This window comes from Camelus dromedarius, chromosome X, assembly GCF_036321535.1.
Source record: "Camelus dromedarius isolate mCamDro1 chromosome X, mCamDro1.pat, whole genome shotgun sequence".
Taxonomy (NCBI): Eukaryota; Metazoa; Chordata; class Mammalia; order Artiodactyla; family Camelidae; genus Camelus; species Camelus dromedarius.
In genome coordinates, this window is record NC_087472.1 from 92,060,258 (window position 1) to 92,088,018 (window position 27,761).

General features: G+C 35.5%; 1 protein-coding gene across 2 annotated transcripts in view; it reads right to left on the minus strand.

Moving 5' to 3' along the window:
- Positions 1–27,761, minus strand: part of IL1RAPL1 (interleukin 1 receptor accessory protein like 1) — a 1,149,826-nt gene that overhangs the window by 244,760 nt on the left and 877,305 nt on the right. For both annotated transcript variants that reach the window (XM_031445619.2, XM_064483316.1), the window contains one exon: positions 7,970–8,044. In XM_031445619.2, the coding sequence (XP_031301479.1) occupies positions 7,970–8,044 (75 nt within the window). The remainder of the gene's footprint in view (positions 1–7,969; positions 8,045–27,761) is intronic.

Genomic DNA, 27,761 nt, shown 5'->3' on the forward strand with positions numbered 1-27,761 from the left:
GTGAATAAAATTTCATATTTCCTCAGAGGAGGCAAAAAGTCACAAAAGGGATACGAGTTTCCACTGACAGAGAAGAGGAAGTCACACTGAAGTGAGAGGTGGATGCTCCTTCATCTGGGTTAGTTAGAAATACCACTTGCCAGTGTCCTTTCAATGAACCACATCTTATGAAAACGTAAAAATCTTCACTACCACAGAGAAAAGTTGTAGGGGTGATTATTCAATTATAAAAGGATTCTTATATAAAGTTATTCACTACAGAGTTTCTTTAAATAAAGTACTTTCCTTGTGCATATAAATCTTTCCTTGATCGTTAGCTGCTTAAAAGAAGCTGGGGGACAGAGTCTCTTAAAACTGACATGTTAAGCCACTGCCAATAAAAGATCAATCAAAAATGAAGGGAACACTTCTCTGAAACTATGATGATTCAATTTACCGACAAAACTGTAGGAACACACTAAGTTGGTAGAGTAAGGTACGATTGGAATGCTAAGCATTTTAACATGAGACCATAAAATCCTGGTATCCTATTTTCATAATTGTATGCAGGCACGAGTTATTTTTCATGAAGAATCTGCATAATTTAGGAATGCTCAGTTATTTAGCCAAAATTCAAGAGGAATGAACATCTCTCCTTGTATTTAAATTTTAAATGATGTGGGTCTTTTTATAGTTTCTATTTTAATGAACATCAGTCATGTGGCACACATTCTTATTCTGAAACCTCTTTCAATATTCTACACCATAATGTCCCTTGATAGGTTTATTTCTGATAAATTGGCATTTACTTTGCAAATTCAGAAGTTCTTGGTAACATAGGATACTCACTGCATTTTTCTATGCTAGTAAACTTCAATCACCAAGAACGAGTCAGAAAGCTTTGTAATAACAATACTTGTCAGAGGAAAAGCAGTATTTTTCTATAAAATGAATAAGACTATTGCTAAAACCTTCAGGAAGAACTTGACAGGCATAATGGTTTGATGCTTTGTCTTGTAAAATTATTCCCATGTACCTTGTGTTAAGGAATATTATATCTGAATTTCTTTAGTTTAGAAAAGTAAGTTTTTCACTCTTACTTTATTCTTGATGGTTATTAATAAATTAATGTGGCACAGTGTCCATTACATGGCCCATTTTTTAAGGGATGGGAAACATTTTCTTCCATTAGGATCATGTACTTAACTGTATGCATTTGGATCGATCTGTTGAAGAATTAAGTAATCCAAAATAAATCAGTAATTTCTTTAAGATAAAGTCTTATTTAAGTAGAAAAATTTAGTATGCATATTGTGTTCTTAGAGAGGAGAAGGGAATTAATTGTCTAAAACGTTATCCATCCTATATAGTAGCAGACTTACACTCTAGTAAGTATATATAAGCATGACGAAACAATTGATGTTATTCCAAATGCATTTCAGGAATCTTGTATATACAACTTTCCATATACACTCAGATAGATAGATAGATATATAGATAGATAGACAGACAGACAGACAGAAAGATAGATGGCATTAAAATATCTCAACTAATTGCAGAAAGCATGTACCGACTACTTAACATATATCAGGCAATGTACTAATTTTTACATGCATTATCTCATTAAATACCCATACTAACTCCATAGAGCTAGGTATTTTCATGGTGTCTTTTTTATTGATTAGGAAAATGAGGGCTGTTTGTTTAAGGTTACAGCAGTAGCATGTGGCAGAGCTGGATTGTCACCTAAGTCTGTCTGACAGAATGACCTGAATGTGGAACCACTGCTATATGCTGCCTCTTCATTGTAATCAAATTAATAATAAAATAATAATAATGATGATGATGAAGAACAGGAGAAATGATGATGCTAACAAGTTTGTTTTTGTAAATTTTGTGATATAAAAACATGTAGCCATTTTTGGTCTCTATTTTCTCATCAGTTTAAAGAGAAGAATTTGACTGGATAACTACCAAAGCCCCTTCATTTCATAGTTTCTAAATCTAGAATTGTGAAGAGTGACGCGTGTCTAGTTTCTTAGCTGGCCACCAACAAATAAAATTGCACTCTTAGTGTTAAAAGAACAAACTACATGATTCATGTTTGCGTCCAAGAAACTAGACCAGAACTACATCACGAATTGGGAATTTCAATGGACTCTCTGCACTGATTTTGTGACAACACTCTTTCTTGCACCTTTTCTTTTTTCCCTTCTTTCCCTTCAGGCCCTTTTCCAAGGTAAGAAGAAGCAGACTCACTTAGATTGTCTCTATTCCAGTTCTTAAAGCATTTTAACAAGTACTTCAACAGGCTTCCAAACTTTCAGATATCAGTAGCCCACAGAAGCTGTTCTAACCTCCACCTCCATCTTTCTTTGGGTTCCAAGCCTGTCCTAGCACTACGCCTTGAACATTTAACACTTCAAAAGGAAGTCAGACTTCTGCTTAGCTAGAAATTTTTAAAGCAAACATGCAAAGTTGCATTTTCTCCCTAATCTATTCTTCCTCTCTGCACTAAGGAAAGACTTTGATTTTGAGAATTTGTAAGATTCATATCTTAAGTTAGGCCCTATAATGATCTAAGAATATGAATACTAGCTTTCATTTATTGATTTATCATTTGTTTAAGGATATGAAATATTAAATAAATGCTATCATGAAAAATATTCCTCTTCAGGTTAGAATCACAATTCTTACATGCTTTCGGTTTCAAAAGTAAGATATTAGATCACAACAGCTGTCAAGAGTTATTACTTTCATTCATCCTGGCACATTAAATTTGGATTGAGTAGAACTGAATGCCATCAGCTTAAATAATTATAATACCAGTCTGTGTTTGCCTTTACACGCTTTAATTATGATGTCTATTTGTTCAGAAGCTCCAATTTATGTCTAGCAAGCTTTATTTCAGGCAATGGAGCTATGTTGATCTGCATGTCTTTCTTAAGTGGGCAACAAGTACATCATTTGTCATCTGAAACTTAGACTTTGGATACAAATGTTTTTATCTTGAGTGAAAGGAAAGTTTTATGGTTTTTTATATGAGTTTGTCAGTGAAAATATGTTTTGTACATTCCCCATGGAGCAGAAAAACCAAGGTCAACAGCATCACATTTGCTGGTGACAACCAGAAGAGTAATGTGGATGGAAAAACCCAAATAGTCAATGCTGACTCCTTTACCTCTGGGAAGGAAGGTCATATTTGCATCACTAGAGTAATTCAGCAACGAAGTATTCTTTAACATCAACAGTATTGTATGCTACTTTCACATTAGGTATCAAATTCAACACCTGAATTGTTTTGTTTCTAGCGTATTGATATTAAGTATTTTCCTTCCTGAAAAAGGAAACAAAGAAGCTTCCTAATTTTAGTAAGATAAAATAGTAACCATTTAGAAAAGATGTGTTTCATTTCAAGAAAATAACAGCTATCTATGAAAAAACAGACCCAGATAGCAAATGTTAGAGGGCTATTTTTCACTACATAAAATAACTCCCCATATACTTTTCTTGGATTAAAAACTCAACTAGCATATTTGTAATATAACACATTCCATGCACAATATATTTAAATACACAGTTTCAGAACATATAAAAGATTGAAGTAAAGTATGTTTCCATAACTAATTATTTTACAGCAAAGTAAATTAAACATACAATTTTCATGTCATCAAACGCTTTCCTTGAGATATTAACATCTGGTGAATCCTTGTTACTCAATCAGATACATGAGTTTTCTTTTTAACAAATTTAACAAAAGAAAGTGGATAGTAAAGAAACAATAAAGTATATTTTTTTTCTTGCAGAAAATTTGGAGATGTGTGCCCTTTGTGACATGTACACCTTATCAACAATCAGTATTTATTGACATTCCCTGTGCCCAGAGCACATCACAAAATTACCATGTGCTTTATTAAAAAACACAAAATCTAAAGGAAGTTGTCAGTTGAGCATTAGGATAAGCAAGAGAAAAAATGGATAGAGACTGTAGACATTTGATCAGGTTTCTGTATTTCTTCAACTGTATAGACTACATTTATTTGAAATCCTCCAAATGTGGATAATCCTGAACAAAGAGAGGCCACACTCACACTCAGTGAGTGAAGAGAGAGAGCTCAGAGTTGGAAGGAAGAAATGATTCTGATATCAAAGGAAAGTAACTTTTCCTACAGGATTTCTATGTTACAAAGATATATCACTTTATTCATTTTATCAAAAAATTAAGTTATTAAACTCATTACATACTTCTGGTGAGAGTCTGTACAACTTCTCTTGTAAGAATTCTGAAACTATGTAGCAAGAAAAAAATGAACTTTGCAAAAATCTGAATTTATAGCAATAAATATAAAAGCATAGGATATTCACATGGATCTCATGCAGCCATTAAAAGGGTATTTTGAGAATATTCAACAGAAGCAGAATGTTTCTACAATGTGAAGTATAAGAAACAAGATTCTTTTCTGTATTTCCAAATTTCTACCTATAATTAACCTGTAAATTTACGTTTAAAGCAAAAAGCAAAATAAAGTGATATCCATATGTAGGCAAGTAATTAATGATACTTTTCAGTAAATTCTAAGTTGTAAAGTGTAAGTGTCTCACTGGGTCAAGAGTGGAATGAATTTCTACTTTTTGAAAGTCTGGTAATGATTTCTACTTTTGAAAGTCTGGTTATGATTAATATAACATCCTCTGTTCTGGAAGGTTCTGAAAATGGGCTCCTGGCCACATCTTTGATTGACATCCTTGAGGCTCAAGCTCAGCAAGACAATGGTGTCTGTCCTTTGATTCCCTTGACTACAACCACCTGAAAAGACTAAGTCAGGCTCACCTCCTGGACTGACCTTCAGAATTCTACAGTGTGATTTCTGGGCCTTCTGCCCAGGGAAGTGCTGTCCATATATTTGCTGATGCCTGAAAGTTACTTAAAAGGGACAAAGTTCCTTTTTTTTTTTTTTCCACATTTAGAAGTAACACACAAATGCCACTTAAAATGGAAATGCTAGGCTGTGACCTCATATTGACTGAAATTCAAACCCACCAATTTACATATTTTATGTGAATTCACTTACTCTTATACTTTTTCCTAAGTACTTTGGTTTTTGATGTCTTTTGCTTTCTATACTGAAACAGTTAAAATGATCACTATCAGAATCTTTCCAGTTTTGAGAAGATGAAGAATTTGCAAGAAAGGAAGACACAAGGGATGTGTAAAGAGAAAGGCAGACATGGCCAGCAAAAGGCAGAGAAAGGAAAATTTGGAGATGAAGACAAATTCATGCATTTCATGATTTTATGTAAGTCATTATTAATGTGCTTCATATATTTGCACACAAACTAGAGATTTGATGGATTTACAGTTACTAAGGTCAGGTGGATGGATGTGTATTTAACTAAGCCAAGATGTTCATGTTAGGTCACCAGACATGTATTAACTCCGCTTTGTATAATTTCTGGTGATTGTTCTTATAATTTAATTCATATAGTAATTTTATTAACCTCTGATGTTAACCTTCAATTTAGGACAAGGTTTAGTCAGACCCCTGAGCTCTTGTCCAATGAAACTTTGTTGGACATTTTCACCTTCTCTTGAGAGTAGGCAGCACTTACACCTTCCCCATCCACTGGTCCTGGCCACCCTCTTTACTCCCACCCTATAACTCTTCACTCAGTCCCCTTACTGGGGATTTGATATCACTTCTTGTGCCTCTTGAAATTAATAGCTTTTTAAAATCTGGAAATGGCAAAAATTAAATCCCAAAGGAAGTAAAAAAGTCAAAGCACACGTTGTAGAAAACAAACATATTTAGGCATCTTGCGTCTTTCCCTTTTGTGGCCCTTAATATTATTTCCTATTTTCACTTATCCTTTGTGATCAGCTACTCTCCTACTCAAATACTATTAAAGTGACAACACTAACAAGATAGTTTTTCAAGTCAACTGTTGCTCAAAAATTCATGGATTAGGGTTAAATTCCTCAAACTAGTAAATGGTTTATCACACTGAGAACTAGAATCAGAAAATAAAACAAAAGTTGTTTAGAAGAATCCAAATCCCAGGTTGACGTCCACAGTTTACTTGGTGTTTAAAGAGAGCTCATGTTCCTTTAGGCAGTGACAATAAAGGAGTTAATTTGAATATGTCCTGGGGGCATTTCGATAACACAAGCTCATCTTTCATCAAATGAATATACAGCCAAATCTTCTAATTTGCATAAGTAATTTTCATATTTTCAATTTGATTTGATCAGTCTTTATAACTTTTGTTCAAGAAAAAGTAACTTGACAAAGAAAGCTTTACAAATTACTTATTCCATTTTGTAAGACATTTTAGTAGAAGGTAGAGAACAATCTGATTTATTCCAAATTCAGGGACAACAGAAGGAAACCCAGTGGGTAACCATCTATCATAAAATTATTTTAATTACAGTGTAAGTAAAGAGATACATACAGTTAGCATCACTTTTGCTATGGTCATTGTAGATAAGTGGTACAATAAACCACTCCTTCTTGGTGCAAGATATTTATAGTTCTGTATAACTCCTTAGAAATATATCTTCATAGGAGCTATTGAAAGGTCTGTATGAACATGGCCACTTATGAAAATTTATATTTCAAAATTTCTTTTCAAAGTAGCAATACAATCTAATATACCTCAATATACCATAGCATGAGTAAAGAGCATGATACAATTTTAATACGTTTGTTTTGTATGCAGCATTGCTCTAAATCTGCTTGTAGTCTTCCATCTCAAAATAATGACAATTATAATACCATTTGTATGTACATGGAATTGATCCAAAGACCTGGGTTTACCATCAAAGAAACATATTGGTACACTGACTTGTATAAAATTGCATTCTTTCAGGCCTCCAAGTTAGTAAATACAATGTTGGAAATCTGTTGACTACCATAATTCTACAGGCTCTAAAACCATCATCTTATCTTTTTGCACTATAACTTTGGATGTGTGATTAGTAAAGATTATCAGGTCTGTAATCTTCATTTTGAAGACAGACTTACAATTTTGATATTAATTCTCACCCCAGTAACAATAATAACATTGGTAACATAAGGGATGGGCTATCTACTCTTTTTCAGTTGTATACAATAAATGCATTTCTACTTTCAAATGACTAATGAAAGAAAAAAATTCCTTAACATGAATAACTGTTAAACTTATAATTTTGATAACCCTTTATGTCCAGCCACTAAAAAAACATAATTTTCTGCTAAAGTATATGATATATACATGCATGCATACTATACTTCAAATAAAAATAAATAATATTATTGAGGGTACTGTATACATTTATAATTAAGGGGGGGATTTCTCATAATTTAGTATAACTGAATATAGATAAATCGGACTAAGAAATTCCAGACTTTAAGATAAGTATGTTAGAATTCATATTTGTGGACAACTAGATATTTTTACCAAAGCATATTCTATCCATGTTCTTATGTTTCAGTTCTTCAAATAAAAGCCACTTGCTTACATTTTATAACTATATAATCCATAGCTTAACTAGCACAATGTCCATTATATTTGACTAGATAAAAACAAATTTTAACTGTTAAGGTGACATTTATTTTAATGAATCTGTACCCATACCCCCAATTTTCAAAAATTGTATTTTAACATATTAGTGGATATTATAAGTCAAATGGTTCCATACTGCCTGTTTTAAAACCAATTCAAGCCTTATAAAATGACAAAATAATACCATCAACAAAACCTTCAGCCTATCTAATTGCTCAGCAACCATGTAAATAACACACAAGTCTTTACATCCATATGTACTGCTTAGTCCTAATGCATGTACTTGGGGAGATGGAAAGGGCAGCACTTGCTGAGATTTCCTAATTTTGCCCCCTTTAAATAAATATGGGCTTAGCTCAGAGTATTACATGAGGTTACAATCTAGGTTTTTTAAATGTTGGAATGTAATGAGAAAAGTGTATTAACCAGAATTAAGGAATTTACTCACCCAGCTGGATCTCTTGAATCGTCAGTTTACTTTCCACAGGATACAAAAGCTTGGGTGGTTTATCAGTCAGAGGGGCTGAAACACAATAATAATATAGACTTATGGTGATGCTGCATGAACTGAAGGATAGAACACAGTTTATTTTCCCAAATATTTTTCATTCTCCGAGAAGGGTGTCAAGGCACTCTACCAAGTAATGACTTACATGTTGCACGTAGTACCTTCAGGCGAGCTGCAAAGCTATTAGCTGTCAATGAGTCAAATATAACACAACCAAGTTGACAGTCACATGAGACTGCTGAAGTATAGAATCAGAACTGGCCAATCCTTAAGAATATGTAATTGTACTTCATCAAATATTTTCAATTTGCACCTTGTTTTCCTTTCTAAAAGGTACCTTACATTGTCTCTGTGTTAATTAAAGATACACATGATATATGCATCATGTATGTCAATGATTTGCTGTCTCATTCTTCTTAATTCCATTCCTAGTTTCCTTACCATGGATCACATTGCCTCAAAATTCATAACTTAGTAATTAGATTAAGTATTTATCATATACATATTCTATAAATAGGGTAGCAATGTGGCATTAAATTACTACAAGTACTAGTGGCATACTCAAACGTGCACAAAAGTATTCACCAAGTAATATTTTATATGATACTTTCCATTTAGTCAGAACCCCTTATTACTATTATCCATTACAATTTTTTACATTTTTTTATTTAGTTATAGTCATTTTACAACGTTGTGTCAAATTTCAGTGTAGAGCATAATTTTTCAGTTACACATGAACATACGTGTATTCATTGTCACTTTTTTTTCACTGTGAGCTACCACAAGATCTTGTATATATTTCTCTGTGCTATACAGTATAATCTTGTTTATCTATTCTGCATGAGCCTGTCAGTATCTACAAATTTTGAACTCCCAGTCTGTCCCTTTCCACCCCCTGCCCCCTTGGCAATCATAAGTTTGTAAGATATCTATGAGTCTGTTTCTGTTTTGTGTTTATGCTCTTTTTTTTTTTTTAGATTCCACGTATGAGCGATCTCATATGGTATTTTTCTTTCTCTTTCTGGCTTACTTCACTTACAATGACATTCTCCAGGGACAGCCATATTGCTGCAAATAGCATTATGGTGTTGTTTTTTATGGCTGAATAGTATTTCATTGTATAAATACACCATCTTTTCTTTATCCAGTCATCTGCTGATGGACATTTAGGCTGTTGCCATGTCTTGGCTATTGTAAATAGTGCTGCTATGAACATTGGGGTGCAGGTGTCTTTTTGAAGTAGGGTTCCTTCTGGATATACGCCCAGGAGTGGGATTCCTGGGTCAAATGGTAAGTCTATTCCTAGTCTTTTGAGGAATTTCCATACTGTTTTCCACAGTGGCTGCACCAAACTGCATTCCCATCAGCAGTGTACGGGGGTTCCCTTTTCTCCACAGCCTCTCCAGCATTTGTGATTTGTAGACGTTTGAATGATGGCCATTCTGGCTGGTATGAGGTGATACCTCGTTGTAGTTATGATTTGCATTGCTCTGATAATTAGTGATACTGAGCATTTTTTCATGTGCCTATTGATCATTTGTATGTCTTCCTTGGAGAATTGCTTGTTTAGGTCTTCTGTCCAGTTTTGGATTGGGTTGTTTGTTTTTTTCTTATTAAGTCATATGAGCTGCTTATATATTCTGAAGATCGAGCCTTTGTCGGCTTCATCTTTTGCAAAAATTTTCTCCCATTCCATAGGTTGTCATTTTGTTTTGCTTATGGTTCCCTTTGCCATGCAGAAGCTTGTAAGTTTACTTAGGCCCCATTTGTTTATTCTTGCTTTTATTTCTATTGCTTGGGTAGACTGCCTTAGGAGAACATTTCTGAGATATATGTGAGATAATGTTTTGCCTATATTTTTTTCTAGGAGGTTTATTGTATCTTGTCTTATGTGTAAGTCTTTGATCCATTTTGGGTTGATTTTTGTGTATGGTGTAAGGGAGTGTTCTAGCTTCACTGATTTACATGCTGCTGTCCAGTTTTCCCAACACCATTTGCTGAAGAGACTGTCTTTATTCCATTGTATCTTCTTGTCTCCTTTGTCGAAGATTAGTTCACCAAAAGTTTGTGGGTTCATTTCTGGGCTCTCTCTTCTGTTCCATTGGTCTATATGTCTGTTTTGGTACCAATACCATGCTGTCTTGATGACTGTAGCTCTATAGTATTGTCTGAAGTCTGGGAGAGTTATTCCTCCAGCCTCTTTCTTTCTCTTCAGTAATGCTTTGTTAATTCTACGTCTTTTGTTGTTCCATATAAATTTTATTATGATTTGTTCTAGTTCTGTGAAATATGTCCTGGGTAATTTGATAGGGATTGCATTAAATCTGTAGATTGCCTTGGGCAGTGTGACCATTTTAACAATATCGATTCTTCTAATCCAGGAGCATGGGATATCTTTCCATTTTTTTAAGTCTTCTTTAATTTCCTTCATCAATGGTTTATAGTTTTCCATGTAGAAGTCCTTCACCTCCTTGGTTAGATTTATTCCTAGGTATTTTATTACTTTGGGTGCTATTTTAAAGGGGATGTTTCTTTACTTTCTTTTCTTGTTGATTCACCATTAGTGTAAAGAAATGCAACTGATTTTTGTACATTAATCTTATAACCTGCTACCTTGCTGAATTCTTTGATTAGTTCTCGTAGTTTTTGTGTGGACCTTTTAGGGTTTTCTATATATAGTATTATGTCATCTACATATAGTGACACTTTTACCTCTTCTTTTCCAATACATTTTATAGTACTGATTGCTAATTTGTACAATACACTGTCTTTGATTTTTTAGTGTCTACGCATTACTGCTCTGTGCACTTGTCAATTTCTCAATTATCAGTCTACAGATCTAAGAGTTGCTATTAAGCATCTTGAAGATATGTTGTTAATTGTATACTTCATTCCTAGCTAAATGAGACTATCTGGACTTTGGACAAATAGTTCTCCTTCATTAAGACTCCCTCCTCACCCTCTGTGATGGACATGCCCAGGTCCCTTCTAAATCTGTCACTATAACTTTCACTCTATAACAAGCACAGAAATGATCAATTAAGGGTTGCTGAATTAAATGTTTTTGCTTTGAGGGCTTTCTTCCTTCCTTGCCAGGAGGACATGACAGTTTGGTTGATAATCAGAAGGCCGATCTAGGCAGCAAGGCCAGGAGTTGGCCATGTATCCTCATCACCAGAGGATTCAAGAATTCAATCTGCGTCGGCAGTTCACCTCTATCTCTCTTTAACAGAAAATGCAGTCAGTGCAAACGAATGATACATCCCAGCTCAGAAAAACAGGGATGAGTTTTAAGAGTTCTGGTTTGGAAGACCAACCTTACATAGGATCAATAGTTTTTATTCATAATTAAGTGAATGCATTAATCATTCATCTTCATTAATATTTAACACAAGGGTGGGAAGGAAGGGGAAAGAAAAGTTGAGGTAACAAGAAGAGATAAATCACCTTGAAATTCTTTTCAAAGATTTGACATCACTCTGATTAACCTAAGATACTTGTATTTCTTGCCTAAAGTGATCTTAACAGCTTTTTTCTCCTACCAGCTAGATCATTCACTAAATTTTAGCAAAATAGTTCACCAAAAATAAGTCAGAAAGCCACATTTCTTAGGCTCTGGTTATCAAATGATTTCAGTGAACTTCAAAAGCAACTACGGCATCAGAATAACCAGTTTATTCAGTCATTCACTCAGTTTATAAAATCTCACAATTGTGTAGTTACAGGTAGACAATTTAACAGTTTGTTATAGAAAGCAGCTTAACAAAAAGGTCCCTGTTCAGTCACATCCTGCACTAACTTAGAGTAAGAGAAAATATCTACAGAAAGATAATAAAATCCATATGTACAACATTTGTTCATAAATATGAAATTGTTGTGTGGTTCTCCATTCCAACCCATCACCCATCCAACTGCATAATGTTACATCCCTAAGACCTTTCACATTACCCTCATGCACGACTCCAAGATAGCAGAGGAATTAGAGAAGGGTGGAGCCAGAGAAAATTATATGCTTATTAAGTTCTTTGATTTTTAAGTGTTCCCTCAAGCCCTATGGTTTCCATAGTGCCCCACCAGGAAGGTGAAATGCAGATAGAGATAAGGAGTGATCGTGGGGTTTGACTCCATACCTTGTTATACTGCCCACCCCTCTCTGATAAAAGGAGCTCTGCTTTTATTTATCTTATACATCAGTATTTCATCCAGAATTTTCACCAAAAAATCCAGTTCAACTCAACTGATGTATACTGAACACTATAATGTGCTAGGTAGTATGATAGGGGGTTTGGAATATCTCTGATTTCTGCCCTTATATCATATAGTCATCAGAAGTTAAAAAAATAATAGTATTAGTGAAAAAAATCTGGGCTGATTCAATTCCTTGTTTTAGAGATTAAGTGACTGAGGTACCAAAAGTACAGCTGGCTTGGCAAAGGTAACAGAACAAATTCAAGCTAGAGTCCTTGCTAGCTCTTCGCCTCCCAAAACTTTGTGACCTGCTCCTTGAAAATTCTGTCAAGCAACTACTATAGTTCTGTGGAATGCGCCCCCTCAAAGTGTAAGCATTCTATCAGGAGAGCAAAAACATGCATCTAAGTGACTGACCATAACCTACAGAGCACTTGTACTGTAGGACCCGCCATCTCTAAGTGTCTTGTTTTGATATGCTATGGAGGGAGGTCCTTTAGGCATGTTTCTTTTGTGACTCACCTGTCTTTGGTGAAAGTGAACTGAAACTAACAGACAGCACAACAGATGACTACAGATTGGACACATGACTGTGAAATGGGATGACCATTAAAGGTAAGATATATCTCAGCTCCAAGGTCATGTGAGGGTGACCAATTGTGCTGCCACAAAGAAAAATATGTGCTGAATTATCCATTATTTGAATGTTTCTGACACTTTAGGATGTTTAAAAAAATGTAAGTTGAATTAAGTTGACAGAAGACAGAACTGGCAAACCAACGCAGGAATGGTAATGACCAAACAAAATGAACACATACACACAAACACAAAGCCCTCTTTATTTTCTGCATGGGCAAAGGTGGGACTGGAAGGAAATTCAAACAAATTAGTTACAAAAAAAAAAAACAAAGTAATTAGCATTAGACCATGAGTAGACCAACTGACATTTTATTGTCAAGAAAAAAACTTGCCTTTTGGGACTCTCTTTCTCTCTGTCTCTCTTAGACACACACACACACACACACACACACACTCACTAAGCTGAAATCATTGAAAAATAAAGCAAGTCTGACACTAGTGACATGAAGCACAGGTTGATTTTAAATTGTAATCATATTTTCTCTACAAAAATAAGTATACAACAATTACAGTGGAGATGTTTCTGTAGCTAATTATGGATGCAAATATTTCTATGTATCCACCAATAAAAATATTTTCAAGCTCTCATTTTATTCTTCAGAGCATCCTATTGACATTAAAGATGACATAGTAATTTAAAATAAAAAAGCTTCATTTTTATTTTAAATAGTGCATTTCCTACTGAGTTGTTAATATGTCCTAATTGACAAAACTGTTCCTCACTTTCAGAGAGCGGGAATTTTAAAGAATATTTGTTTTCCTTACCAGTTGCTAGTTAGAGAAACATTTGGAAGTGGGTATACATGAAGCTGTGCATAGGAATGATTCTTTATGTTAAGGTTCCCTAAATAATCACGAAGGGATGAAGTCTCTCTTTTTTCCACATTCCATGTACACCTGTGCTATGGAATAGTGCAAAATAGGATTCTGTTCTCTGAAACAAAAGTGACAATAGATCAAGGTAATGAAGTCAAGTAGTCTCAATTTTTTTCTAATGTTCTTAAAGCAGAGAGAAATATGAGATATTTAGGATTAGTGTACCTATGTTTTGACCAGATATCCCTCTAAAATTTAACTTTAGTCTCTCAAATACTGAGAATAATCAATACTTCTTGGATACGTAAAATTGTCCTATCACAAAAATCTGTTCTTTCAAAATCATAGATTCTCTTTAAAATGTATTTTAATTAATACCTTCTCTGCTTTGTTTCTTAAAAGCATTATGGTAGAGTGAAAAAGATAATACAATATGTGCTTTTCAGGGAGACATGGGACTAATAACTCCTGACTGCCTGGTTGGTCTAGCAAGTTGGAGAAGTAATTTAAATTCTCTATCTCAGTCCCCTTATGTATAAAATGTGATATGAACAGTTTTCCCTTATGGCTTGGTGTGAGGATTAAATAGGATAACAGATTAAGTATCTGGATGCAGTAGATGGAAAACACACCTGTTCTAATGATACCCATCAAAGTTTGGGACAAGAGTATTTTGCATTCTATATAGATTGAGACGAAAAATATTGTTTGTAAAACAATGAACTGGATGTTTAGCTAAAGGTTCAAAAGGCATTTAGATCTTGAATTTAAGAATCATTAATATTTCCTACTTTAGTTTCTGTAGCAGGAAAACTGGTCCATCTTCAAGAACACAATTCAACAAAAGCATTTTGAAGACTTTTAGATATGCAAGCAATGTACTGGGATGATAAAGAACTCAAAGGTAAACAAAATACAGCTTTTAACCCTCACAGAGCTTACAACCTAGGTAAACAATTAAAACATAACTCCATGACTCAATTTTAAGAGTCTTTATGAAGTACCTGCAAATAGTAAGTACTATATTAGAAATAAAAAGATAAGACATGGAGTTATACATAAGAATGTGTGAGATGCGAACAGATATATGATGCATTGCAGTGAGTACTATACTATACACAGAGGTAATTTCCTTACGACCCTATTTAAACCTATCAACTAAATCTGGTCACAAGACAATACTCACAGATCTATCTGGCTAATGATAAAACATGCTTTGTGGAAATCCCAACAACATGCTCCATTTTACAATGGGTTTTTTGGTTTGTTTTGTTGTCTGCATGTACTTTTTTTTAAAACTTAAAAAAGTTGACAAACAACTGCCTATTTTCCTAGCAAGTCAACGGAATGCGGATTACTCATAGAGCTTCAGTAAGAATGGGATTTCAGTTCTGTTGTCTTTGGTCAGGAATGTGTACGCACTAGTTTTTAATAGTAGAAGATAGTACTTGGGAGAAAAAAAATGAATGGATGGGAGAAAATATCAGTGTATACTAGGTGAAGCCATTTGGGGGAAGAAAGGTGCTTTATTTTTCACGTATCCCTAAGGCATTAGGATTGGCGAAATTTCTCCTTTTTGTTGCCAACAATTGTGGTAACTTCTAATGGATCCCTGGAACCTCAGAAGCCTCAAAGAGGAAGAAGTGGCAAAGCAACTGAGCAGAGAGTGCAGGTAAAACAGTTTATGAACAAATTAACACCATATACACGATAACCTTGATCTAAGAGTCATGTCAAAGTGATAAAACTAATACTCCCAAGGATGTAACTCTTAATATATCTCTCAAAATGCATATATTCTGGAAAATCAAAAATTCATTTGACTAGCTTTGATACTTAGTATTTTATTCATATAGAGTGACAAGTGTTGCTTATAATGCAAATAAAAGAAATATGTTCATTCATTCATTCAACAAGTATTTTTAAAACAGCTCCTCTTTGCCAGGCACTTTTCTAGTTACAAAAAGGTATAATAGGGAATGAGACAGACAAAATCCCTGCTCTCATGGAGCCTGCCTTCCAGATAGGGAGGTGGAAAATATACACATAAATTAATATATGCATAATATTATATCACATAAGCACTAGAAGAAATAAAGAAGCTAAAGAGAAAGAGATTAATGCAGGTGCTATTTTAGGGGAATGTCAGGAAAATTTGCTCTGAAAATCATTTGAAACAAATCTGTGTGAAACAAGAAAACCAGCCAGGTAAACACGTGGAGGAAGATTATGGCAGGCAGAGGGAAGAATAAGTACAAAGGCCGAGAGATGGGAGTGCACTTGGCATATTTGAGGGATGGCACAGATCATTTCAGCCATACTGACCAAAGGAAAGAGTGGCAATGAATTCAGAGACAGCCATGGTCCAATTCAGGCATGGTCTTGTAGAAGACAGAAAAGAATTGTGTTTCATTCTAAGCATAATGCGAATACACTGGAGATTTCTGGAGAGAGCCTCTGGTAGTATTTATCTGCCAAAAGTATCACTCTGGAACCCTGGTGCTGAAGTCTGGGAGGATGGAGTCATGTGGAGGCAGTAAGGCAGAGTGGAAGCAGGAAGGCCAGTAAGAAGGGTACTGAAGCAGTACACTGAGTGGTGATGATATATTAGTATTGCTGATGGGAATGGTAGGATTTTTTTCCTTTAAATTATCTATTTGGTAGGTAGAACTAACAAAATTTATTGAGGACTTTGAAATGGAATGTGAATGAAAATCTAGAGTTACAGGGGACCCTCAGTTATGGGCTTGAGCAAATATATGAAGGGCACTGCCACTTAATGATATGGGGGACAGTACAAGAGGGGTAGTTTTATGGGGCACTAGGAATCAAAAGACATGTTTTTATAAATCAATTCAGTCACCTCCCATTAGCCATAGAGGCTAGAGAATTTTACTATTGATCAATGACGTATTTTGAAAAATCGAGTCACTAACTGATGACTCATCTTCTCCCTCTGGTCCCCCAAAGGACTGAGAAAACAGTCTTAAAAACTTTCGTATTTCACGCTAATGCCATATTCATTTATCATGAGATGAACTCTGGATAACCTCTACTATCTTTTGTTTTAACACCATTCATTAAAAAACAAGTATACCACCAAACTAATTTTTGACTAGTAGAATCAGGACCATGCTTAGCCAAGACACTAAGAACAATTCTCCAGTATTCCCTTGTTTCGATGACATATGGCACATATTCAGTGGGCAAATTTAATATCATCATGTATAATTTAGTTTTTTTCTTATTTAAAAATATTAATTATGAAGTACTAACAAAGAAGTAATGGAATTTATATTTCATCACTTTCCCTTATCTTGATACATCTCCCAGGTAACATAAACAATGAAAAGATTATATTCATTGAATAACTGTTTTGAAAATAGAATCACTCAAGAATATCATAGGAAAAGTTAGATAACAAGGAGCTAATGTTAGGGTTCAGATGATTCTGATGCAATGATCTGAGAAAAATATGGAGGGCAAACAAAAGAGACTGTAGGTAGACAGAGTAAATAAAGGTAGTTTAATATTTTTAACTTTTCTTTTTAAAACAACTGCTGCAGTAAATTTTGCATAAATATTGTGGGGATAAATTCAGACTGCATGACTGATTTCAACCATCTTAAATAAATTTGTGTGTATTCAAAGCTAAAGCAAAAAATGATGAGAAAAAGGAAACAGTACATAATTATCTACAGAAATTATGAACCCTAGGAAAAGAATGCTGATTGAAATAATAGCTATAATCAAGTAGGTGAGCATGCCAACTACTGTTTCCCTTCTGTTGACAGGCAAGGAAAGAATTAATGGTCACCAATTAGCTTCTAGGGACAATAGTCAATTCCAAAAAATTATATGTCCCAAGAGGGAAAGTATCTCTTCCCTAGCAATGAGAAAGTAAGCAAAATTATCTTAGCATATCATTTTTTCTTTTTCTATTAGTAGATAAAAAGTCCTCAAGAAATGAAAATGATAAATCCCAGGCTGTCTGGAAATGCTTATTAAGGGAAATTGTGGAATACACAAAAGGCACCATGTTACTACTGAAAGTCAGAAAATATTTAATTCTCTGCTTGGCTTAGAATATCACAGTAAGACATCATATTTCCATAGTATAGTGTAATATAATTTAATGTCCTTCTAGATTATAGTCGGTTGGTTTATTTTTACTGTACTTCAGTGTATAAGATATTCACATTTCTTGGCTTCTTCTTCATGATACAGTATCTTGAACAATTACTCACTGGTACAGCTCTCTGACAGTAATTTCTCAACTGGGGTTGTCACAACTGGCGAGGGGAGTACTACTCGACAAGGGATACTGCTAAACTTCCTACAATGCACTTAAAAGACCCCCTCCTGATAATTATTTGGTTCTGGATATCAATAGTGCTGAGATGGAGAAAACTTGCCCTATGATAACCATATATTTAAAGCAGTTTTATTATCTATATTTCAAGCCTGAATTGGACAGGACACTACTTTTTTGGTAGGCAGAAAGCAACTGGAAACATGGGGATTGATGAAACAGGGTGAAGGAAGCTACAGTCTGGGCTACCGTGGAGTGGACCATAGCCATCAAAAAAGCCATGAAGGGTGTATGGAACTCTACACAGGCTAAGCACCCAGAAAAGTCAGGTATGTCTGACAGGGTGCAAGGGAGAGATGGGAGGTCAAAATGAGAAGAATTAATTTGCAAGTCCACATAAACAATGAGTAACCTTCTCTTCCTCCTTCCAAACCCTTACAGGAAGAATGACCACCATCAAGGCCTCTTGCCCTTATCCAAACAACAAAAAATAAGAGGCTGTTCTCTAAAGACATAGAATAAACCATTAAATGCAGAAGAGCAGAGGCATTCCACAACTGCAGAAATAATTCTAACTTATTATAAAACATTTAGGTGATGAAATACTACATAATTATTTCACAGCAAAAGCTTCCTAATACTATTATACTTCAGTTAATTTGAAATTTGTTTGCAATCACTGAACACATATTTACCAAAAGAAGGCAGCCTAAAAATAATTTATTTTTTGATAAGTGTCAGTAAGTATTTAAGGGAGCTAGCCAGGGATTAAAAACAAAGTAGCCCCATGTAATATCTCAATTTATCATTAAAAGTTAACATAGCACATGCTGCTAAATTTCATTCACAAACTATTAGTTGATATGTAAGCTGGAACTCTCAGCATCAATTTAAGACTTTAAAGACACAAGAACATAAATAAAAGATTGCAAATAAGCATATGCATAGGAAAAATTAACACTTATATTGCATTTGGGGGTATGAAATTACATTGTTTCATTTGTTCATCTGTTTGCTACAATGAAAATATCTAGAAGTTTCTTCCCAAACAGCCAGTGAAGATAGCCACCAAGATCTGAACCTATGTCATTTGATTTTAATGGTCACGTGCTTTCCAGTTCTGTAGACTGCTTTCCAACATTTGTGATTTCTAATATGCTTTCTACTCAGCACCTCATTTGTCTCTGGAGTTTCTGATGATATGGGGTAGATTCTGGGGAGACATGTTTGGAAACAGAGATGGAAAGGTCTGTGTTTGAACTAAACTGTATTTAACAATGGTGAAGCTCTTATTGTAGAATTTGAATAAGTTTGCACTGATTTCTTAAAATTGAAAAGGAGGATTACATCTGTCATAGGCTCTCATAAGCAGAACCTTTTAATGATTACAGAACTTGATTATGACATACAATTTGAAGCTCTCATGATAGTGGACCAAACAATGGGGAAGCTTTCTAGAAATCCCATTAAAACTGTTACCAAAGAGAAAATGAACCTGAATAAGCATGTTCTCTCCACTGAACTTCAAGGTTTATGAATACGAACTAAATTTTTGAAACTGCTGTAGTAATTGTATAAAATATTACAGACTTCCTTTAGAGTGAGATTTTATCACTACCCAAATCCTGTTAAAAAAGTCACTTTTGCATAATATGTGGAAACATAAATTAAACAAACAATTCTACTATTACTGAATTCAATTCTAATGAATGAATTAAATTTCATTGGTGGTCAGCTTTTTATGGGGCAATAACAGTAATCTGTCAAATAGTGACATATTCAACTTCTACACTTGCTTTAACTTTCTTGACTTCTGTCAATGAAAAGACTGCACTGGGAGATAGCACAGGTTCCTTTGATATTCTATGAATCCAGCTAACTTCTGCACAGCTGAAACCCTGAACTTCCAATATTTATATAAATATCATGCACTAAATTATAGGCTGTGAAATTTAATGGTATTACTGCTTAAAAAATGTCTACAAATAATTAGCCTCTTTCCCTCTCTCTCTTTTCTTCCCTTCTTTCTGTTTATCCTCCCTTCCAACTTTCTTTCCCTCTTTTCTTTCTTTCTTCCTTCTCTTCTCCCTCTATCCCTCCCTCCATCCCTCCTGTCCTCTCATATTTCCTTCCTTCCCAAGAAATACATCTGGAAGGCAGACTGGAGGAAAAGCATTTTGTATTCTCTATTCCGGTTACAGTGAACAAACAGAAACCTAAATTTCCATTCATTCATTTGTTCGGAAAATAGAACTGCTACAACTTACTTGCCTACATAATCATAATTGTTTTCCTGTTTAGATGGTTATCATTCATTCAAGTAACACTGTTGGGAATTGTCTTTTTTGCAGAAATCATTTTATAAAAATGGGCATTTATCAAATAATAGCCTCCTACCTAAAAGGATTTTAAGCAGCTTCAACAATGTCTAAACGCTTACTAAAGATAAAGAGCTCCTATGGTAGTTTTCTATTGTTTCATAAAATAAAAGTCTATCACAAGTCATTAAAAATGTGATAACCACAAAAAAAAAAAAAAACAAGAAAGAAAAGCATGCCTATGAGCAGTAAGATCAGGCATTCTTTAAATAAAACTTGCAATTCAAATCTAATTATGCTGCAAATGCTGTTATATTACTTTTGCTATCAGTGCATAGCCAAGAGTTACTTGGTAACAAAGGGGGGTTAGTCATTTTAAGAATTTTCTTTTCAGCAATGCAGGAACAAACTGCAAATTTGTTCTTAGTTGGACTGAACACCACTCATATCCTCAAAAGAAAAGAAAACAAGTACCAAAACAAAAGCCTGCTACAAACAACAACATCCACAAGATGTTGGTAATTACTGAAGCTGAGTGATGGGTATATGGAATTTCATTATGCTATTCTCTCTATTTTTATGTCTATTATGTTTGAAATTATCCAAAATAAAAATAGTTCTTTAAAAATATCAAGGATATGAAAATTCTAGGGTTTGGTAAAATTTTTGAATGTTATATATAGCACGAATATGTGCATGTATCTACTTATGCCCATACAGTGAAGGATTAATTATCAATTTTGAGCCAAGTTTATAACAAGAGATGAAATTAAAATGAATTGCATCTATGCCAGCTCAAAGAAATACCATAGCTCTATTTGCTCAGCAAAATTTGTTTCTATACATCTTCACATTTCTTTGTTTATAATAAATACAGCAAAGTCATTTTATTTTAGGAAAAAAGAATTGATAAACACTAATATAATTTATCAGCTAAACATTTACTGAGTTACAAATTATCCTAAGTCCTAGTAGCTTAAAACAGTGGCCATTTATTATTATTTGTGAGTCTACAATACAGCTAGGAGGTTCAGCAGCTCTGGCCCAGAGTGAAATGATCTTTGTTCAGTTCACTCATGCATCTGTGGTCAACAAGTGGTCAAACATGTGGCTTTGCTCATCTGCGCTGGGCTTGCTTACATTTCTTAGGTACTTTAGCAAGGTAAGACTTTTATTCAGCAACTGATATGAGATCAATGGAGGTTTCTAAGTAGGGAAGTAACATGATGCAATGTGAATTTTTTATGTTCCTTTAAAGTTTAGAACTAGCCTCAGACTGTTTGGTATCCAGCATGCTGAATATTCTACCATCTCCCCAGTTCACCATTCTCTTGGATTCTTTTGGAAAGTGCCTCCTTTGCTCCTTCTGGAATGCCACATCATTCCTTCTTAAATCCTAACTCATCTTCCATAACTACCACAGATAGCAATTCTTAGGCTAAAATCTCCTGATTCCTGATGGGATCCCAAAACACAACCTTATTACCTCCAACCAGTCTTTAAGAGGCTTGGTTGTAACTCATCCTTCTATACATCTGACTTCCTCTTGAAAGTATAAACTCACTGAAAACAGGTATTATGGTGGTTAAAAACATTCTTTTTAATCTTCATGTCTCTAATGTTTTTAGTATTTTCTATAACAGACTTAATATAGTGGCTTCTTAAAAATTTTTGAAGAATGACCAGTCAAGGAAAAATTTAACTGTATTTCAATGCATTCTATTTTAAAAGGCAGTAATTGTATACCCCTTTCTTCTAAAGATTTGCATTGAAAACTGTTTACTAAAAAATACATTTTTGATGGCTAATGAGACAAGCTACAGTTAGTTTGGAAAACTTGCTAATCTAGAAAACACACTGTGTGAATCCAGAAAATAACTATTAATACCTTTTGAAAAATAAAAGGTACCAGCTATTTGTGCTGTTATGTGAGAATTATGTCACCTTCTTTGAGTGATTTATGACCAAGAGTTAATATATTCAGCTATGTTTCTCATCTCTGGGGAATGAACTTTAATTTTATGACTTCTCTTTTTGTCCACTCATAATGTAAAGATGAAGATAATCAATCACTCAATCAACAGTATGTAAGAAATGCCAGTGATTAGCCTGGCATTTGGGCGGGTGCCATAGGGCAAGGTCAAATACATACAGAACAAGATACACAGAAGTAATTTATACTCTGGTTGGGGAGACGTGACCAATAATTCAACAACAAATGAAAGAGACTATTTAATAAAAAGGTGAACTATGTAGTCTTGGCTATGGGTGATGTCACAGTTCTAAGTTAAGAGACGGAAGAGAGAGGGTATTAATCAGAAAGAGATTCATGGATGAGGGACATGTAAAAGGTACAGTAGATAATTGTACCTGAACCACACTATCCAGAAAGACCAAGACTTTCCCTGTCCACTACGTTCTCTTTCACACACTTGGCAAATAATTGGTTTTCTGTTGGTATGGGAATGCACCATGAGGTGGGAAGTAAGATGACATCACAATGAAAACAAGACATGGAAATCAAGAAGGCAGGCAAGTAAGCCATAAAGTGTGTTCCAAGCGAGTACAAGGTTAATAGTTAATAGACTCTTTATTAGATTCCTTTAATAGATCTCTTTGTCTCCTGTATCTGCAATGGAAAAATTGAAGGCTTTATTTAGAGTCAGGAAGTCCTAGGTTCAAACTTTGGCTCTGCTCCATTGCAAAATTACTTCATGAAAATTGCTTCACATGTTTGAAAATCAGCTTGTACACCTATAAAGAAGATAAAAATTTTACTTCTTGAAAAAATTATCTTTCAAAGGCTTGTTGTAAAGTTTAAATGAGCTACCTCTTTAGGGAAGATGGTATTAGGCCTAGCACAGAAAATGTGCTTCATAAATGCTCATGTGCATTAATACTACTATTAGGGATTTGAATACCTCCAGAAGTAAGGATAAAATGTACCTCAGAAGAAAGGAGGAATGGATCACTCCAAAGAGAGGGAGCAGCATGAATAGAAAAACAGAGTTGGGCTTGATATATCATGAATGCAGAGAGCTTAATGAGGCAGTGGGACACACTGGATCAGAGTCATTTCGAGAAATATGGGCAAAGAGGCACATTCAAAATCACTTTATTGAAAGAATTAATAAATACAGGAATCACGAGGTGAAGGCCTGATATTAATCATCTTCAAGGATTAATTTGTAAACAATAGATTATGTAACCCGTTTTTCCTCATTGTAAACTGGAATTCGGTTGTGAACTTTGATTCATAAATCTACATAATCCAGAATGTTCTTGCTTGGATTAAACAATGCTCAAAGACAATGGCTGCAAGCAACACCTAATTCCATACTGATTAATCTAGCATAAAAGCATTGCTAAACAGAGAGCACTGGCCTTATCAATGATTGTCAGATCATTTAAGATGGAGAGGTGGGTGGTAAACACCACATGGTCTGTAGGACCGAAAGGCAAATTATTAGCTTGCTCCAGGCTCCTTTAGAAGAATAATGTAGCTGCCATAATTCACCTGAGCTCAACACGGTAAGGCCTGCAGGTGTGGCTTTGAAGCCACTTTCAGGCAACAGTACTGTCATTTGCCACATCATCAAACAGAAAGAAGACAACAAGAGAACACAGCTAGACCCAGCCAGCAAATATCCAACTATGTTAGCCACATTAAAAGATTAGGTCTGCTTTGATGCCTGTATTCTCAAGTTAGTGCTCTACGAATTTAATTTGTGCCTGCTGATCTCACAATGAGTTGTTAACACTTCAAATAATATTTGTTGAGCCTGATAAATTGCTAAATTGTGCTTATTTTTCATCCTGATTCCTAATAGATTATATAGTTTAGAGTTTGCATTTGAGCAATAGGGTAACCATCAGCCTGAGTCACACTAGTCACATTTCAAGAGCTCAATAACCAGGTGTGTCTTGTGGTTACCTTATTGGGCAGGCAGATTCGGAACATTTCTATCATTATACAAAGTTTTTTAGGCAGTGATGGAGTAGAATTACTTTCAACCTTTCTCATGCCATGAGACATTTGGAAAGTACTTTTGCAGGAGACTCTGGGGTAAACAATCTTACAGTTGGAAGTAGTTGTCTAAAGGCTCCAGCTTCCCTGGAGATGTTGGAGGAGTTGTTATCTTCGCACACCAGAAATCCATTTCAGGTACAACTATGTGTCACTGACCATCAGTTGGAAAGCTGCGCCTTAGTTGATATCCAGTCCCATACAATCAGAGAAGTATAGTGTGTTATACTCTTGGAAAACAATTACTAAATCAGGTTTTTATTTCTAATAAGAGACAGTTAATCATAATATTTAAGACATTTGAAAAAGGCTAAGCCCCAAGCTGACAGATAACATTGACTGTGGACCACAAGCAAGGCTTCTGCCTAGTGTTATGACAAAAACTGATGTTGAATTTCGTGGTTCGTCCTCCCCAAAGAACGAGCAAACTCGCTGGCAATGTAGAACAAAACTATCCCTCTCTCTTCTGAAATCTAACTAAATCATAAAACAGAATGTTGGAAATGTTAGGACAAGTTTTCAAGACAAAAGAAGAGTAAGCTTATTCAAACAAAAAGACAAGGAGGAAGAGGAAAGGCAAGCTGTTTATTGTGGACACAGACGATGAGTTGCAGAGACTGTGGTTATTTGAGAAGTGGATAGAAACAAAAGGCAAGTCTAGAAAATTGTTAGCACTAATGTATTTGTGAACTTTCAGGCTGCTCCCCAAGATACAGGATTTTAAGTCATTGGAAAACCTTTTCTTATCCAAGGTAACTGTCAGTAGTTAGATAGCACTAGAGGCACTATCACTCTGGCACTAAGTGCTAGGTAATCCAAGGAATGCAGGGCATAGCAAGACCTGCTTTTCACAGCCCCAGTTTCCAGAAGCACAGACTAGTCAGAGATAGAGAAATAAGATCCATGAGGCCTAGGATTTTAATGGACTTTTCTACTGAAGAGCTAAAGATATCACAGAACTATTCTCATGAAAATTAAAAAAAGAATAAGGTACTCTAAGTACCATTTTACACAGAGGTAGAATGGAGGGTTTGATGGGTGTGCTTTCCCCAAATACTCACTGAAGACCTCTATGCATCAGGCACTGTTCTCAGCCCTGGAGAATTGGCAGTGAAACAAAATTAAGCCTGCCTACAGAGGGGAAAGATACAGCGGGTTTATAGAAGCAAGTAAGAAAATATTGCAAGGTAAGAAAACACTGAGCAGTGTTCTATTTGATAAAGGCTGGTGAGGGCAGATCTTACTAATAAAGAGACATTTGAGTGGAAACCTAAAGGAAGTGAGGATACAGGCCATGCAAATATCTAGGAGAAGAGCATGCCAGGAAAACAGCAATTTCAAAAATGCTTAGGTGGGACCATACCTGGAATATTGGAGGACTAGTGAAAAGGCGATTGTATATAATGGTGAATGTGGTGAGGAAAAGAGCTAGGGAAAGAGCAGAAGGCTGTGAAGTTAGAGAAATACCAGAGGGCCAGATCACGTTTGCATGTTTGGCTTGGACCTAAGGATTGAAAGTCATTGGTGATTTCTGAGCAGAGAATAATATGATCGAACTTGGGTTTTAGGATTCACTTTTGCCTCTGTGGGGAAACACTGCTGGGATGGGGGAAGCAGGGTGCTATGTTAGGAGGCCACCACAATAGTCTGGAAGAGATTTGTTGTTGGTTTGGATTAAGGCAGCAGTGACACAGACAGAGAAGTATTCATGTACTGAATCTACTTTCATAGCGGATCCTTGGGACAGGGGGACATGAGGTAAAGGGGAGGGATCAAGGCTGACTGCTAGGTATTGGCTGGAGTAACTATAAGAAAGGAGTCACCACCATTTACTGCTATGGGAAGGTGGTGGGAGGAGCAGTCGTGGGTGCATATGGGTGGACAGATCAGGAGTTTGGTTTTGTTCCTTTTGAGTGTGAAATACCTTTGAAACATCAAATCTGAGCTATTTAGTAGGAAGCTGGATATATGAGTCTGGGATGCAGGGATGACATAAGGGCCAAAGATATGAATCTGGGAGTCATTAGCATCCCAGAGAGTATTTAAGCCACGGGCTGGATGAGCTCACTGGGGACGGAGGGCCCCACTCTGGGCTTGAACCTCCCTCCTCTCAGATGCTGATAAAGACACAAACAAATCAGAGAAATAGCAGCGATTACTGCTCAGCTGTCACAAAGCAATGCCAGGCAGCTGCAATGCCCCTGGGTAAATACCCAAAGTAGCTAGTACTTAGCATTTTTTTCAAAATATTTCAAGAATCAATCTTTCTGACAGCCTAGAAATACACAGCAAAGCAGCCTTCCACATGAGTAAAAATAATGCGTGCACTATCTGGTAGCATAATAGTAACCTCCACAGCACCAGCTGTAGTCACGCTGATGCCTCTTCAGCTTCATTTCTTTTAATTGAACAGCAGATTGAGAGATCGAGATAGGGTCGAAAAGATGCCAGGGGCTGAGCAGGATTTCCAAAACCCTTCTAATACCTGAATGCCTAACAACAGTGTACTCATAAGAGCCTGCAAAATGCCAGGCACCTATAATATAGCTCCTGCCTTAAAACCTTGGCCACTTCAGATGCATATCTCATACTTGGGGAATAAGGTATTTGAATTTTAGCCACATTAATTGTTTTTAAGGGTCAGCTTTGACAACATGAGGAAGTAACTGACCAGCCAGTCCGTGTAATATAGTGGGGGTAAATGAATGAAATCAGCTTGCTTTTCTGCTCATCTGGAGGTACACGTGACTTGCTTTATGCTGCTAAGTCAGCAAGTGTTCCCCAAGGCTGTTCCTGCCCTTCTTAACTACAGAAGCATCAAAGCCATGAGGGATTGTATATTTCAACTTGGATTTTTTTTAACGTTAATTATGATGAAAAGATCACTGAAAAGTCAGTGCTATCATCAGCGCATCTTTTGTGTGTTTAGGTGAAAAGGTACCTGAAAACAATACTTTGAAAGAGCCAAGATCACTAGTCAGATCCAGTCATGAGACATCACACAGCACATACAGCCAGCAATCACAGGAATCAATCAGCTAAGAAGACACCTTCCATGCAAAGTACTGCCTCAAAAGAAAGCCAGATACTGAAGAGAAAGAAAGAAGCTGGAGGAGTAACTTTCGCAGACTTCAGACAATACTGTAGGGCTACAGTAATCAACACAGCACGGTACTGGTACAAAAACAGACATATAGACCAATGGAACAGAATAGAGAGCCCAGAAATGAACCCACAAACTTTTGGTCAACTCATCTTTGACAAAGGAGGCAAGAAGATACAATGGAATAAAGACAGTCTCTTCAGCAAATGGTGTTGGGAAAACTGGACAGCAGCATGTAAATCAGTGAAGCTAGAACACTCCCTTACACCATACACAAAAATCAACTCAAAATGGATCAAAGACTTAAACATAAGACAAGATACAATAAA